Below are 15,410 nucleotides of genomic sequence, written 5' to 3' on the forward strand. Positions count from 1 at the left end.
GCCGCCATCTTACAGGCTGCGCGGTCGCGTGTTACGACAGCGGTTACGGGTTCTTCGATTTTTTTTTTTTCGCCAGCCGTGAGGGGAAGGGGGGCAGTTATTATCTTTGCCAATGCCTCCGCCGCGTTGTCAGACTAAACGCTGCACCCAACAGCCGCGTCACATCAGGGAGGAGCTTTGCGCTGATCCTCACTCTCTTGCATGCGTAATCATGCGAACGACAATTAAAATTTGGAGTTGGATATATCGGAGCATAGACATGCTAGACGAATTCTTCCAAGTGAAACTGTGCAGAAACACGACTGCCTCTAACTTTTGAATACAAACATACACACTTACTGCAGTCAATAAAAAGTTAATTATTCAATTTTAGTTAATTCGGTTGCTGACAGCGATAATTATCTCACTTTGTGTCCCCCTGGCCACACAACTTATTTGCGCAGGTGGTCTTCACGTGCCTCCCAGTGCCTAATTTTAAGAAAACCATAAAGCTTAATTTTGAACACCCGGTATATCAGCCTGTATTGTTTCTTAAAATAAAATTTGGGATGGTCTGTCGCAGGTTCGTTATAAATGCGTAAGCACGGGTCCGGCTTTGGAGTTCTGTTGGGACACCTTGATTTCCTTAAGATTCTTTGTGTTCGGCTGAGACACCTTCGTTTCAACGCGGCAACCACTACGCTAGTTGTTTACGATATGCGAATCACCGCGTGTGAAGACTCACGACGCCACCTACAAGAAGAACGATGTAGCGTAGTAGCCGTGAGCGCGAGCCAGCGTCTTCATGTTTTGTTTCCCACGCGACGTCATCCTTTTACACAAGGCGCGCATCTGCTCCCATTTCTCTAACCACGCGACGCCATCCTAGGCCCGCGCGCTGGCGTTGGCCGCTGACGTCACGCTCCCCCATTTCGCAGCCCATGCTCGAGGCTTCGCCCCGCTCCGCGAGAACGCCCACTCAGATAAACGGATCCGGTGGGCTTGAGCCTCCTATGCTTAATGTACGACAATAAAACTGCGAAGTTACAATGAAAAACTTGTAGCGTACGAACGGTACTGTGCTCGTACTGGATATTGTCAACGTGTAACTGTGATCACAATGAGTGCTACAGTTAAAAAAAAAGTTGTCTATGCGTAGTTCTTAGTTAGGCTGTTAGTTGTTATATATATATATGAACACTTCAGCGAGAGATCTCTTTCATTAAGCAGGTTGGTCGCGGAACCGATGACAGCAAATGAGGCAACCGATGACACCCCAATGGGGAACTAAGTTGATCAGGCGCGAAGGCGCTCGCGCGGACATCGGCGTGCTTGGCAAAAGGGACGTCCCCTCGTTCATTCGACGCCACCGACGGGACGACTAAGGCACCGCCGGCGCCAGGAGGTCCAAGTTGTTCATGAGAAAAAATAACTACGGCAACTTCGCGACACCACACCCCTACGGAATATAACTAAGCTTGTGAGCGAGCTAGCTTTACTTCTACATGGCTGCTACCACTGGTATTCGCGAAAAATACTTTTGAAAAATGCTGGTGGCCATATTTTTTTGCGACAGGGCCGTCCCCGTGTCAGCAGGGGGGGGGGGGCGATGCAGAAATCTGAGGGGGGGGTCAGGACATCCGGACATCCCCCCTGGATCCGCGCCTGGCGTGTACACATATGACACTCCACCCGAACACCTACCCACCACCTCGCAGGTCTCCCAGTAGAGAGGCCCCATACGAGATTCAGTGCAACTGTCCTTGTGCACCGTGCCTGTCTTACGGCAGGCTGCGCACCTGCGGAAAGAACTTCGATTCCTCTATGGTGTGTGAGCCGTACTTAAGTGAATCTCACAATCCCAGGACTCCAGAAAAAGTCGGACTTACCGCCATCTGCACTGAAGCAATTTTGCTTACTGTTTTTGTATGAGAAATATAGCAGCTGCTCACACGTATATACTGACGGCTCAACTACACCAGCCAATTCTGGGGGCGCTGTAGTCATCCCAACAATGGGAATAACTCAACGGTTCAAGACTTCCCATATCACCGCGTCTACAGGTGCAGAGCCCGCAGCTCTACGCAGTCCGCTTAATGTGATAAATGAGAGCCCTGCGAAATGGGCATACTTCTGCGATTCAAGACCGGCCTTACAATGTGGACAGTCGTTTCTCCAACATGGAAGTCGCGATCAGCTGACATGGGAAATCGTGGAACTTATCCCTCACTTGAGAGAAAAAGGCCATATCTCTTTTCAGTGGATACCAGGCCATTACAGTATCATTGGAAATGGTGATGCAGATAAGGCAGTTTGGATGTCAAACCTCCCGCTCAAGACTCCACCTTAAAATAGTGGAGGTGACCGAAATGTTGTTGCTAGGAAACTTTAGTCTGCCAACTTGATTGATATCTACAGATATAACACTATAGACTTTTACATGCCAGAATCACAATCTTATTAAGAAGCAGGCCCTAGTGGGGGACTCTGGATCAATTTTGGCCGCATGCTGTTCTCTAACGTGTACCTAAACGTAATTACACGAGTTCTTACATTTTAACCCCCATCTAAATGCTGCCTCCATGGCCGAGGTCGAACCCGCGACCCAAGTCCAGCAGCGCAACGTCACAGCCACAGAGCTACTGCGGCGGGTGTTGGTAGATCTCTGTGAAGACCCCTGTATGACCTGAAGATTACATTTGCAAATGCTTATCGCCCTTCAAGAGTTTCTTCACGACTGAAGCTGCTCTTAGTCTTTCACTTTGCAGTGTCTCTATAGAACTGTTTTAATGTGAAGCATTATTCTCCAAGTGCAGCAACGCTTTTTAGTGCAGTGGTGGTGGTGCGGGATATATCGCGGTCTTGGTGGGCCGATCCGGGCGACAGTGCAGTCTAAAATGATGTGCCACAGGGGCAACTGGGAGCGTGCTTCTGGGTATGTGTCACTACATGGTGCTTGCTGATCCGTGGAACATGTATTGCTTTAAATCTTGCCATTACAAACATTTTCCTGACTTCTGAATATAAACCCTACAGCATTAAATCTCTACATAAGCGTTTGTGACCTAACATTTACATTAAACATGCAACCATTCTTTAAAAATCATGAATGTTTTGCGTTCCGCGCAGATGTCAGCTGCGGTTGAGCCTGCCAAATTTCTTTGAAAGGCACAAAAAACAAGACTTTACTATTGATGCAATACTTTACAAATTTTCATAAAGTAAAAAAATAAAAGGCAAATACAGACAGGTTGCTTTATTCCGCAGTCACTTACTGTCATCGACTAAGGCATGATATCTGCATTTGGGAACTAAGCAACATGTATTTACTGCCATCTTGCGCTACACCGACAGAGGAATGGTGAAAAGGCACCAGCTTGCATTAATTTCAAGGCCTTGGGTGCAAAAGTTCCCATGTAATGTGCAGCTTATCGTTCACCACGTAACCGTCCCGTTCAAGATCTTCCAAGAGAAGCGAAGAATCGGGAAAGTATGCTGTTCGGTTACTTGACGTGGCAGGTCGACCAAAATATTCGAGACCCTGGCAAGGTGTATTCACAAGCTGACACTGTTTATCTGTCGATTCATTTGTGACACTCAGCCGTGTGGATTTATGGAAAGGCCATGGTAGAAATTCGTCAATTACTCCCTTGTGGAGCTGAATGCACGTGTACAGCTGCACTGAGTTGCCACTTTTTTTAATATAAATAGCTGGCGACATGCAGTAGCCAGAGAGGTATATCCGGTCGGCATAGTAAGTCTGAGAGCCATCTTCCAGCGCCAATCTTTTCAGCGACTTGACTCCATTGATAAAAAATGTATAACGCTTCAAATTTTTAGTGCCGAATGCAAGAAGTTTCAGTTGTTGGTCTGTTACTTTCTTATCACATTCTTTCATGGCAGCCACGCGAGCTTCATATGTGGTCATATTTTCACCTATTCTCTTTATGGCTCGATCGAGTTCTTTTCCAAAAGTCTCGCTCAGTCTGCTTACACTGCAGGAAATACTCTTAAGATCCGACGATAACTGCAGTTTCAATTGCTCATGGAGGTTGTTCATGACACGCTCATTCTTTTGCAACATTTCTGATGTCTTCTGGGCTTCCGCATTCATAGCTTTGTTCAGTGCTTCGTTTAAAGTGCTCATTTCTTCTACAAGTTGGCTTCTGTTGAAGGGCACATCAGCTTCTGCGACCAAATTATTATTGTCTCCTTGAATAGTAGGCATGTCATTTGTAGACTGGGGAGTAGCATCCTGGCTGGTGGTGTTTTCCGATGGCTGTGGCAACATTTCTTTCAATGTGTTTATACAGTGGTGCAGCTCGTTGGTTCTATCAATTTGCACTCTATTTTCACAAGACAAACTGTCAAGTCTCTCTTTCATTTCGCCCACCCTCTCTTCAACGGTTGCCTTCAAAGCCAACAATATTGCTTGCTGATCATTGCATCTCGTCGTCTCCGGTCCGGCACCTTTGTTAAAAGCGACGTAGTCTTGGCAGTTGCTTCGCAGATGTGCCCGCACGCTGCGACGGCGGACGACGGCTGCGCAGCGAGGACAACAGGTGGAATGGTGGTCACAATCCTGGTGAAAGTGCTTGCAGATCTCTGAAGCAGCCACCACACTCTCGCAACCGTATTCCTTATTCCAGCAGTGGACCTGTAAGAATAATAAAATCACACTGAATAAATCTTTACACACTTTGCCAATTAGCATTGTGCCTCCATTTCCAGGCATGAAAGAACACCTCAATGTTTTACAATTTTTTGTCGAATTATGATTGGGGGAAACCTGAAGTTTTATACAGGGTGCTTCAGTAAATGCATTTGAACGAGAAGAAAGGGCACTGAGGGACCCAATATTTATTAATTATAAGAAGCCAACAAACAATGACACCAAGGACAACATAGGGGAAATTACTTGTACATACCAACTGAATTATAGAAATGATAAATTCATGGAAATGAAAATGGATGAAAAACAATTGGCCACAGGTAGGGAACGATCCCACGTCTTCACATTACGCGTGCAATGCTCTTACCATTGAGCCACCACGGCGCCGTTTTCCCATCCACTTTCTGGGGTATTTATGTTTTACAACTAGAACTAACCCTGGGAGTGTTAGCCCTGGGAGTGTACACAGCAGGCACACCACAAAAGGGAGGAGCTTTGTGCCGGTCCTCACTGTCTTGCATGCATAATCTTGTGAACGGCACTTAAACTTCGCAGTTAGATATCTTGGAGTACGGATGCACTATAAGAATTCTGCCAAATGAAACTGTGTAGAAACACAATTGTGTTTAACTTCTGAATACAAACGTGCCTGCTGACTGCAGCCCCTAAAAAGATAATTATTCAATTTTGGTTAATTAAGCCACCAACATCAATATTTACCACCTCATTCTGTGTCCCCCTGGGCACATAACCTTACTGTAGTGGTGGTCTTCACGTACATCTAAGCACCTAATTTTTAAAAAAAAGCTGTCGACTTAACATTGATCACCCTGTATATAAAGCTAGAGCGCAGATTGTCTTTTTGAAAGCATAAGCAGGCTTCTTTATATTCTCTTACAGGATGTTTTAATGCGATAGCATCAAGAGCCCCGTGTCGCAGAAAATCCGGCGTTGACAACCGGTGTCGGTGTATGATGACAGCTGGGTGGCGGAGAAAACATCCCCAACCACACAGGCCCTCCGAATATATTTCGGTACATGTATATGTTCTATCATTAATGTTGCTCATACCTTGTCTTGCATTCTTGGCAAAGCTATTCCTCGGAATTTTGAGAATGACAATCCGCAAACAAATGTCATGAAACAAAACACCCACAGTGCATGCCTTGTATGTTAAATCTTCTGAGACTGAAATATTAAAAGTACGAAACAAAAACGGAAACCTGAAAATTATGCAATTTTGTTGGCACAGCTGTGCAATATCTCTGGGATCGCCCCACGCAAGTGGCCGCGTTTCTACCAGAAAGCTCGCCTTCGTGCATAGCGTTCGCTGCCAGTGTTTCACGGTAACCACTACAGTTGCTTAACCCTTTCAGCCCTGAATTTTTTTTAACCTGCAGAAAATTTTTTCTTCGTTTTGTATTGATTTACTACGGCCTAAGAAACACAAAAATATTTATTTTATTCGGAGTACCACATCAGCATAGCATATGGCGTCATGTCCTATATATAGGACACCAGGGCTTAGTGGTTGTAAAGAGCAATATGAAGTATTTCGAAGTTGCATATTATTCTCGGCTGTATCACTCATTTAAATGTATAAAAACTTGCATGATGGTCATTTGACAGTGGTTCTTTTGCATCAGAGGCATCAAAAATATTCTTCGCCCTGGTTATACACGGCTCATCATTGCACTTCAGTGGCCTCTATCTTTGATAGTCGCTTTGTCGGATGTGTTTTCGTCATAGATAGTCAATTCTTCTACTGTACAGAAATTCCTGCTCCCCAAGCCTGCAAAAGCAAACTATATCCCACTTTTCATCGTCATCGTCTGCTACCTCCAACACCTAGACGTCCTTCATCGTTGCACTTGAAAAGCCTCCATCTACTTGATAGTCGCTTTATCGGATGTATTTTCGCCATAGATGGCCAAAGCTTCGTCTATTGTGCAGAAATTACTGCTCCCCAAGCCTGCAAAAGCAAACTGTGTGTAGCGCCCGCCGACGCCGCAACGCGGCGACGCTAAGGTCGGCGCTCTCGGCCGGCGCTTTGGTGGCGGCTGCAAAAGACGACGAAAATAAAGTTAGGCGGCGCGTGCTCGATGTGTAAGCGTGGCACGCGCTAGTCTGTTCTAAAAGCATGCTGCGCTGGTCCTCTTGTTCGGGCGCTCCGCTGCGACCCCTCGGTTCCGAACATGTGTATCCTGGTTTTCATCGTCATCTATCTACAACACGCCCACTTTCTTCATTATTGCACTTGAATGGCCTCCATTTACCTGATAGTCACTTTGTCAGATGTATTTTCGCCATATATGGCAAATTCTTCGTCTACTGTGCAGCAATACTGCTCCCCTAGCCTGCAAAACCAAACTGTATATCCTGATTTTCATCGTCATCGTCTTCTACCTCCAACACGCACACTTCCTATAGTGCAGCAATCATATTTGGGTCCTTGATACACATACTTACTACTATAGGAGTCCCCTTTCCACTGAATGCAGAAGTTCAGGCTGAGTTACCGCCTTCGGAATAATAACACAAATCGGAAGCTGTTACAAGCAACAGCGTCCTCACTGTAGATTCAGCTTATTCCGGGTCCTTGACAACCATTGAGCCCTGGTGTCCTATATTTAGGACACGCAGATCATGGCGTGCTGCGGGCTATGCGCAAATAATAGGCAAAAGTTCCCGATATAAATACACTCCTAACCATATTAGAAACAACACACAAAATTATGATTGCTACCGAGACAATAGGTATTGAGCAAAATATTATGAAAAGACGCGGAAACTGCTGCAGTCGTGTTTCTTGCCTTCCGCCATTTTTATTTCTCCTCTACGACTTTCTGAGAAAGACAAGGATGAAGTAACTGTCGTCTATGCTGGCGGAGGTGTATGGAGAATAGCTTAAATTCTTTTTTGAGTTTGCTAACCATTTGCGTAACGATTAAGAACAATTTCTTTTCGTGTCCTTTATATAGGACGCCAGGGCCTAAAGGGTTAAACTGCAGTTGTCGGGAAGCGTGAGAAGCAGTCAGGGATCTTTGAATGCTATCGTGTTCCACTCTTAAAAGCGAAGCTAAAGCGTCCTCCCAATTTTTTTCTTGTGCGTAAGTGAGAGCACTAACAAAACAAGCAACAGAGCTTCCAATGAGACTGCCATGCTGGTTCAATCACATTTCTTGGAAAGCCCTGCCCTATTGTGTGGGTGGGTTTGGCTCATTATGATCCGTGCACCAGCAGGATTTGGCCCATTTTTTATTTGAAATATGACCTGCACACATGGTTCGCTAGCATTATTTGACCAATTTCATTGTGGTGCTTTTACTAGAAGCTGCCTCGTTTTTCTGGATTTAGCTCATTTTACCACATATTTATTGCTGTCAGGGCAGAGAGCAAATAAGTGCAAAGTCGGATCGAAGCGGGCTGTTTGGGCAGTGCTATGTTGTTATTAATGAGGTTAAGTGGCGGTAACCACCACAATAGAAAAATTCAGCATGTCCAGTATTCAGGTAAATGCAGGCGAGCAGGTCATTTTGCCTGGTGGAGGTGTAAATCTGAACGGCCCGCATGGTGCAGCCACCTGGTGCCACTGAAGTCAACCAGCCAAACACAGAGCTCATATTGCTGTAACCAACTGTAAAACATTTAAAAAGACAGCATTTCACGATTATTCTGCACTGTGGAAAATTTACGCCAGCAGCAAAGTATAATTGGTTGTAATTAATGCAATTCTTTAAAATGTTGCCCGCTTATGGCTCACCTGTTTGCATTGTTGGCCGTGTACAATGCTTTCTACCACTTGCTTAAAGGGACCCTGCAAAACTCTAGATTTGAGCGCTCTCTAGGCTTTTTTAGTAGAACAAAGCCTGCCCGCCCATGCCGAAAATAGCACTTTCTACCGTGTGAGCAACAGCCTCTCTTATTACTTCAGACCAAGGCAAATTTCGATCTTCACAACCAATGCACTGGATGCTGTTGTTGATAGTTTTCTTTCCTGTTGGGATATGTGTGATGGGTTCGATCTTTTGAAACATGATTGAGAGCGCAGCCAATTAAACGCGCAAAAGTGCGGGTACTTTTTTTTCTTCTCATATTTCGTAAGCTTCCTTCAGAGACTGAAAAAATAATGTTAATGATAATGTAATTAAAACATTATTGGTTGTTTCCGAGCATGCTCTACAACTTTTAGATTGTGACTTACGCTCACAGTGGCGCCACCTGTGCACATGACACATGCATGATCAATCCTCTACACAAGGATAAAAAAGTAGGGCGCAACATTTATTAATGCATTAGAAGGCTTATATGCTAAACTTCTGATACAGCTAGGGGGTCCTTCAGTTCTACAGTTTTATCTTGCAATCGTGCTCGCTCCCGAATTGTAGTGGGCCTGCTGATGTGTAAAGTGGTGGGCGCTAATTGGCATCCCTGTCTCGCTGCTCGAGTCTCTTCACGCCATTTCTGGAACCTACGTATCGAACGCTCGTCAAATTTCTCTAACAAATTGCATACGTGTAGCTTTACAACTTGTGATGAGCACAAGGTTTCAGTTTTATCGGTTAGCGCAACCACATGCACAAGATTTTCGAGCGACGGCGACAAGCGACAGATTTTGTCATCGCAGAGGGCAGATCCATCGCTGTTGCTTCGCCAGTTTTCAGCCAGCCAGAAAATTTGCCTTGTCGCCCGCAAGTACACGTGCCAATGCCGCCAGGGACAGCCTGACTGTGAAAACAAAATTGCAGCAACCAGTTTACCTTCTTTGATTTTAATTCGGTCTTGTAGCTTGCTCTGTGCCATGACAGCAAGAAATAGTAAACTCTGCTGTCGCTTCGTCTCATCTCAAACCGACGACAAAATATCAGCGTTGTCTTGTCGTTATTATTGACGACAAGTATCAGCATTGTCTTGTCGTTATTATTGAGATCAGTTGTTTCTTTTTGCACTGTTGGGACTGAGACATCACCAAGAGCCGCAAAAGTGTTTTGAGTTTTGCTCACTAGATGGCACCATGGAATTTTACAGCGTGTTTACATACAAGCCATAAAATTAGAACTGTTGAAGTGTGGAGAGAAATGATACGCTTGGGGAACTACAAAATGAGTTCAGTGCAGGCAACGCTTAACATGTTTGTACTAACTCAGTGCAGATATTTCAATAGCTCAGAACGGACCTTTATAGATAGCATTTCAAGATAATAAGGGAACCTATGACAACGTGGAATTCTTATGGGATATTCTCAAGCACGAATGAATAGGTGACGATTTCGTGGAGCTGCTGTGGGACACATATAGAAACAACCGAGCTATGGGAAGGCCAGAAATGCAATGAAGTGGTGGAAATTCACCAAGGACTGAAGCAAGGATGTCCTCTGTCTCCATTGTTGTTCATGCTTTATGTTAAGGGCATAGAAGGACGACTGGAAAACAGTGAATTAGGGTTTGATTTATCTTCAATTAGTAATGAGCAAATGGTGCAACACAAGGTCCCTGGACTGATGCATAGTGCTACTACCAGACTATACAAGAGATTTACAGAGACTTGCGCATATGTGTGGGAACACAGCAACAAATCTAGGTCTTAAGCTTCGTACAGAGAAATCAAGCATTATGATCCTTAATGAAGACTCGAGTCATGAATTGCTATCAGTTCAACAAGTCATACCTACAGTCAAGCAGTATAAGTAACTGGGCGTATACATAAACAAAAGAAAGACTGACTGATTGAAACACCCGCCAAGATTATCCGAATATGAAGAAGCAGAAAGAAGCAATATTGAAAGAGAGAACTTTGGGGCTATAACAACTATGAGGTGGTGAATGTGAATCTGGAAAAGAATAATGGCACCAGTGCTAACATTTTCAAATGCCATTCTGTGCTTAAAGTCAGATATTTTGTTGGGGCTAGAAGTTAACCATACATCAGTAGGCTAGTTATTGTATTTGGGAGCCCACGGTAAAACCACAAATGAGGTAGTGCAGGGTGACAAGGGTTTGGCCCCTCTTGAAGGCAAAATTAGTTTTGAAGACTCAGAAACATGGATGAAAATAAATGGGTGGCTACAGAATAGAGGAAGGGGTCAAGAAAGTTGGCAACCAAGTACAGGGTAAATTAAAGTGTAAATAGAAAACCAGGAGTCATCCGAACGAAAGTGAGAAAAACAAGCACAGTAAATTGGATGCAAAGAATGGAAATGAAAAGACCATGGATAATTACAAAAATGACACGAAATTAGAAGGGAAAATCTGTACTGTAACACGGAAGGGCAGTGCCTTGCTATTTTATATGAGGCTCGAGCTAATTGCCCGAAGACAAAACATACGAAAGCAAATATGCACAACAAGATGAGGCATGTGTCTGCTGCAGCAAAAGTCTGGAGACGACTCAGCACATCCTAACGGAATGCGAAGGTAATCACCCAGTGAAACCTACAGGTAATGTAGACCTTCTAGAAGTGCTTGGATCTAAAGTGGGTGGCATCATCAACCAGTCAGCAATCGAGATAAGCAAGAGATGTTTACATTGATGGATAAAAAGCAGGGAAGAGATTTTTTGCAATCGGATCTGTTACAGGCATAGGTAGCGGCACGATGTCGATATAAAAGTTCTGAGGAAGAGAAAAAATGATTAAGGAGATGTTACACAAAAATGCTAGAATGAAAAGCACGTACAGTATACCTCAAGCAGGCTAGGTGACTGTGTCACCACCCCTTTTCAAACGAGCCAATAAATCATCATCAGCGACGGCATGGAACAGATTTCCACTGGCGATGACAGCATAGTAAAGGTAGATCAAATACACCTTGGTCAAAACATTGGCTTCGTGGTACGTTTGCGATTTCTTTACGGGCGCACAATTGCAATTATTGGGGCAATAATGTAAATTCGTCGCTACAATTTTCGTGATTTTGCGTTCATGATATTCTTACGCAGCGGAATATGGTTACGGGCGTAACTAAATTACTGGCGGCATTAGCGAGTTTTATGTTCACTCTCTTACAGCTCTGACAGTAATAAAGGATTGTTATTGTTAAAATCGCACGCTCCCAGTGTGCTTTCTGCAACTCTTCATGAAAGTGAACTTGCTTCTTACCTTCCGCTTCAACAGGTTCTCCAAAGGAAAGTCTCCCCACTGAACATCTTCATCAAGAAAAGCGTCACCGTCCAGTGGGCAGGAGTGCTGGTCGTCGACCACGCACTGCTCGTAGCAGGTTTTGCACAGCACGTGTCGACACGGCAGAAAGACGGTCACTCTGGGCAGCAAACCACATCCGTCGCATATTCTGTGCGCCGGAACGGGCTCGGCAAAGTACAAAGGTCTCCAGTCCAGTTCCTGTGAAAATCCGAAAACAGGTGTACCGCTGAGTTTGAAAAGCCATGGGACACGGCGCATCCGTTGACGTCGTTCCAACTGTTTTGCGGAAACTTCAAAAACTTCAATAACGTCAAATAGCGAGTAAAGATCGTAAACCACCTGTAGACGCAGCCTGCTGTTCTGCGGGCGATGATGATGATGATGTTTATTGGTGTTCCATTCGAAGCAGGGCACCGACATTTAAATAGTAACGTTGAGCTAATAATGATTTATATACATCTGTTGCAGTTTACTAATTTGCATATTTATTTGTAATCTTATCTTCTTTTATTAAAAAGATCTGTGGTCAGGCTCCTGCAATCGCTTCTGCCGCGTTCAGGCAGCAAGAGCATCGCCTTTGAGATTTAAATTTGTCAACCACAGGAGCATTGCTGAAACGACTCTGGCTCTATCAATATCATGCCTGGATTTTAAATAAAGTTTTCCAACGTTCCTTGCTTATCTAAACAGGCAACTAGTTAATGATTCAATACGCTTTCAATTCTAGCGCTTCTGGAAGGAGGACTTTTCCTATGGGTCTTGCTGGGTGAAAATTTTAGCATATTTCATTACTGTCTGCTGAGTCGTCTCCAGACTTTTGCTGCTGGTGGCAAATGCCTCATCTTTATGCCAATATTGGCTCCAGTGTGTGTTTTGTCATTTTGGCTGCGTATAACCGTATCTCGGAGGCCATAGAAATTTCGGTTTCGTTTTTTTCGACCAGTAGCGTTGCTGTAGCGTTGCATGTGCACGGTGGGTGGTTGGTTCCATATGCATCACCGAGTGGTTTCATGCGGCTGCTTACGCCGCTGTTTACACATATTGCGACCACGAGCGCACGAAGCTCTTGTTTCACGTTAAGCCACAATTGTATTTAATTTAGAGTTGCTATATTTAACGCTGTATACTTACCGCAACTGATAATTCTATATCGTGTGCCAAATTTTACTAATTGTAATACATGGTAGGCAAAAGGGTATCGTAAGTAAAACTTGCGTCATGTCCTTTCGACATCCCACACAGTTGTCCTGGTTGCAGGAAGGAAAGTACCTACCGGGGGGGGGCACTTGCTTTTCCCTGTCAAAATTGGGGGGGGGGGACAAGGTATGGCATTTGCCCCCCCCCCCCCCCCCCCCCCTGTGTTAAAGGCCCCTGTGTCACTTCCGATTTTATCGATTTCATTTTCAGGCCTTTCTAAATAAGAGCTACACTACTACTTGTTTCCCGACAGGAGCAAGAACAACAGATATATTATATTTTGAAGAAATTAAGGCCACTTTGTGGTGACGTGTACCGAAATTTTTAACTGCGTAGGTTGCTTATGTGCTCGAAAAACCGCTACTGAATACTCGCTTTCTCCCAGTTTTTATGCTTTATACACGACATTTGGTTGTTTTCCCCCAGTATCCTCGATAAACTATGCGGGGCACGACGTGTTTATGCGGGGCACGACGTGTTTATGCGGGGCACGGTGTTTATGCGGGGCACAGTGTTTAAGGAGGGAGGACATCATGAAATTTTCTGGCGAAGTAAGATGTGTAGTGGTGAATTACTGTTTATTTTTTTTAATTTCCAGCAAGAAGTGCTTCAAGGCATTACACTGGGACAATTAAGGTTTCAAACGGAACATTTAATGCAACTGTTTGAGAAAAAAAAAAACAGCTCCCTTGCAAATCGGTTGTAATTCACCAAGTTCGCACACCTCTGCCCTCTTTCTTTCCTTTGAGTATTGAGAGTAATTTATGATGATTGTACTTCTTTCTGTATAACCTCGACAGTACTATTACCCTAACTAGCGATACATTTATGCTGTAGACTTAAACACCAAGGAAAATTCTTTGTTTAATTAGTATTATTATTAGTATTAATTGAAGCGAAGAAACTCCAATGGCTAACACAACTGAAGCTAGAGATTTTATCGATGTTTGCCTTAACTATGACCTAACCCAGTTAGTAACTCAGCCAACGCGTGTCACTTGCGATTCCTCTAACATTTTGGATTTAATACTGACAATTAACCCATCCCGATAGCCTGTATTCAATTCACTATCTCCAAGAAATTAGTGACCGTAAAGTAATTCATGTAGATTTCAGTTTTTGCCCTACTAGCTGTCAATTCGTCGCAAAAGAAAACAATAACCTTATACGATAAGGATAATTATGATGCCAAAAATAATGAACTTTGCACCTTTTTACCGACATATGAGGCCAATTTTTACCATCGTTCTGTTCAGGAAAACTGGATTATTTTTAAAAAGAAACTAATTAACCGAGCTAATACACATGTTCATGCCTAAAACGTACTACAATCCATGTAAACAGCCAAAAACCGTGGTTTGACGAAATTTTGCACTGCCTAGATAACAAGAAAACACGTTTATTCCGGAATGCCAAACTTAAAGGGGGCGCCCAAAACTGGGACAAGTATTATGCACCTGACAAAGCATATCTCACAGGAATCCGTAACGCCAAATTAGCTTTCTTTAAGGACGATTTGCCTATTTATGTTAACTAATAACCCGCGCAAGTTTTGGCAGATAATTAACCCCCAAGCAGTAGCTTCTACCACTCTTACTAACGATTCTGGTGAGGTCATTTCAGACGCTGAATGTGCCGATGCTTTCAACAAGGCCTTTTCATCTTTCTTCACTAAATAAGTAGACATTTACTTACCTATGTTTTCATGTCGTATCACGTCTTTCATGCCTGAAATCAGCTTTTCTGTTGATGGTATCTCATCTCTCATCGAAAAGATCAAGTTGTCATCGGCATGTGGAGTGGACGACATTAATGCGAAACTGTTGAAAAACATACGGCACGTTGCTTCGGCTTATTTTCTTTTAATATTTTCGTAATCTCTTTCAACAGGTATCATTCCATATGACTGGAAAGTGGGAAAGGTCGTTCCCCTCTTCAAATCCGGTAGCAAAAACTCACCTCTGAACTACCGACCAATTTCCTTGACCAGCGTACCTTGCAAACTTATGCAACACGTCATTTACTCTTGCATCATGAATTTCCTCGACTCTCATAACTTCTTTCACCATTCTCAGCATGGGTTTCGTAGGGGTTTCTCTTGCGAAACCCAGCTTAATTGCTATCTTTCTTCATGACCTTCATGCTAACCTTGATATTAACGTACAAACCGACTCCTTATTTCTTGACTTCGCGAAAGCCTTTGATAAAGTACCCCACAAACGCCTAATTTTAACATTACCCTGCCTAAACTTGCACCCGAATGTACTAAATTGGATGAAAAAATTCTTGGCTAACCGTTCACAAGTAGTGTTTACAAATAACAAATTATCCAACCCACTTCCAGTGTCATCGGGGGTGCCTCAAGGCTCTGTCCTCGGTCCTCTTCTGTTCCTAATATATACATTATAACGACCTACCTTTGCA

The 15,410-nt window shown here is 43.8% G+C and overlaps 1 protein-coding gene across 2 annotated transcripts in view; it reads right to left on the reverse strand.

Moving 5' to 3' along the window:
• The window catches only part of LOC119465264 (TNF receptor-associated factor 6-B-like), a 20,495-nt gene extending 8,409 nt beyond the window's left edge, over nt 1–12,086 (reverse strand). The window contains exons 1-2 of one of the 2 annotated variants that reach the window (XM_037726066.2): nt 11,748–12,086; nt 3,186–4,636 (exon numbers count right to left, since the gene is read on the reverse strand). In XM_037726066.2, the coding sequence (XP_037581994.1) occupies nt 3,368–4,636; nt 11,748–12,047 (1,569 nt within the window). In that variant the 5' untranslated portion in view covers nt 12,048–12,086 and the 3' untranslated portion in view covers nt 3,186–3,367. Of the gene's footprint in view, nt 1–3,185; nt 4,637–11,747 lie in introns of those variants that run through there. The other variant, XM_049656041.1, reaches the window with a different exon arrangement.
• Between the last annotated feature and the right edge of the window lie 3,324 nt (nt 12,087–15,410).

This window comes from Dermacentor silvarum, chromosome 9, assembly GCF_013339745.2.
Source record: "Dermacentor silvarum isolate Dsil-2018 chromosome 9, BIME_Dsil_1.4, whole genome shotgun sequence".
Classification (NCBI taxonomy): Eukaryota; Metazoa; Arthropoda; class Arachnida; order Ixodida; family Ixodidae; genus Dermacentor; species Dermacentor silvarum.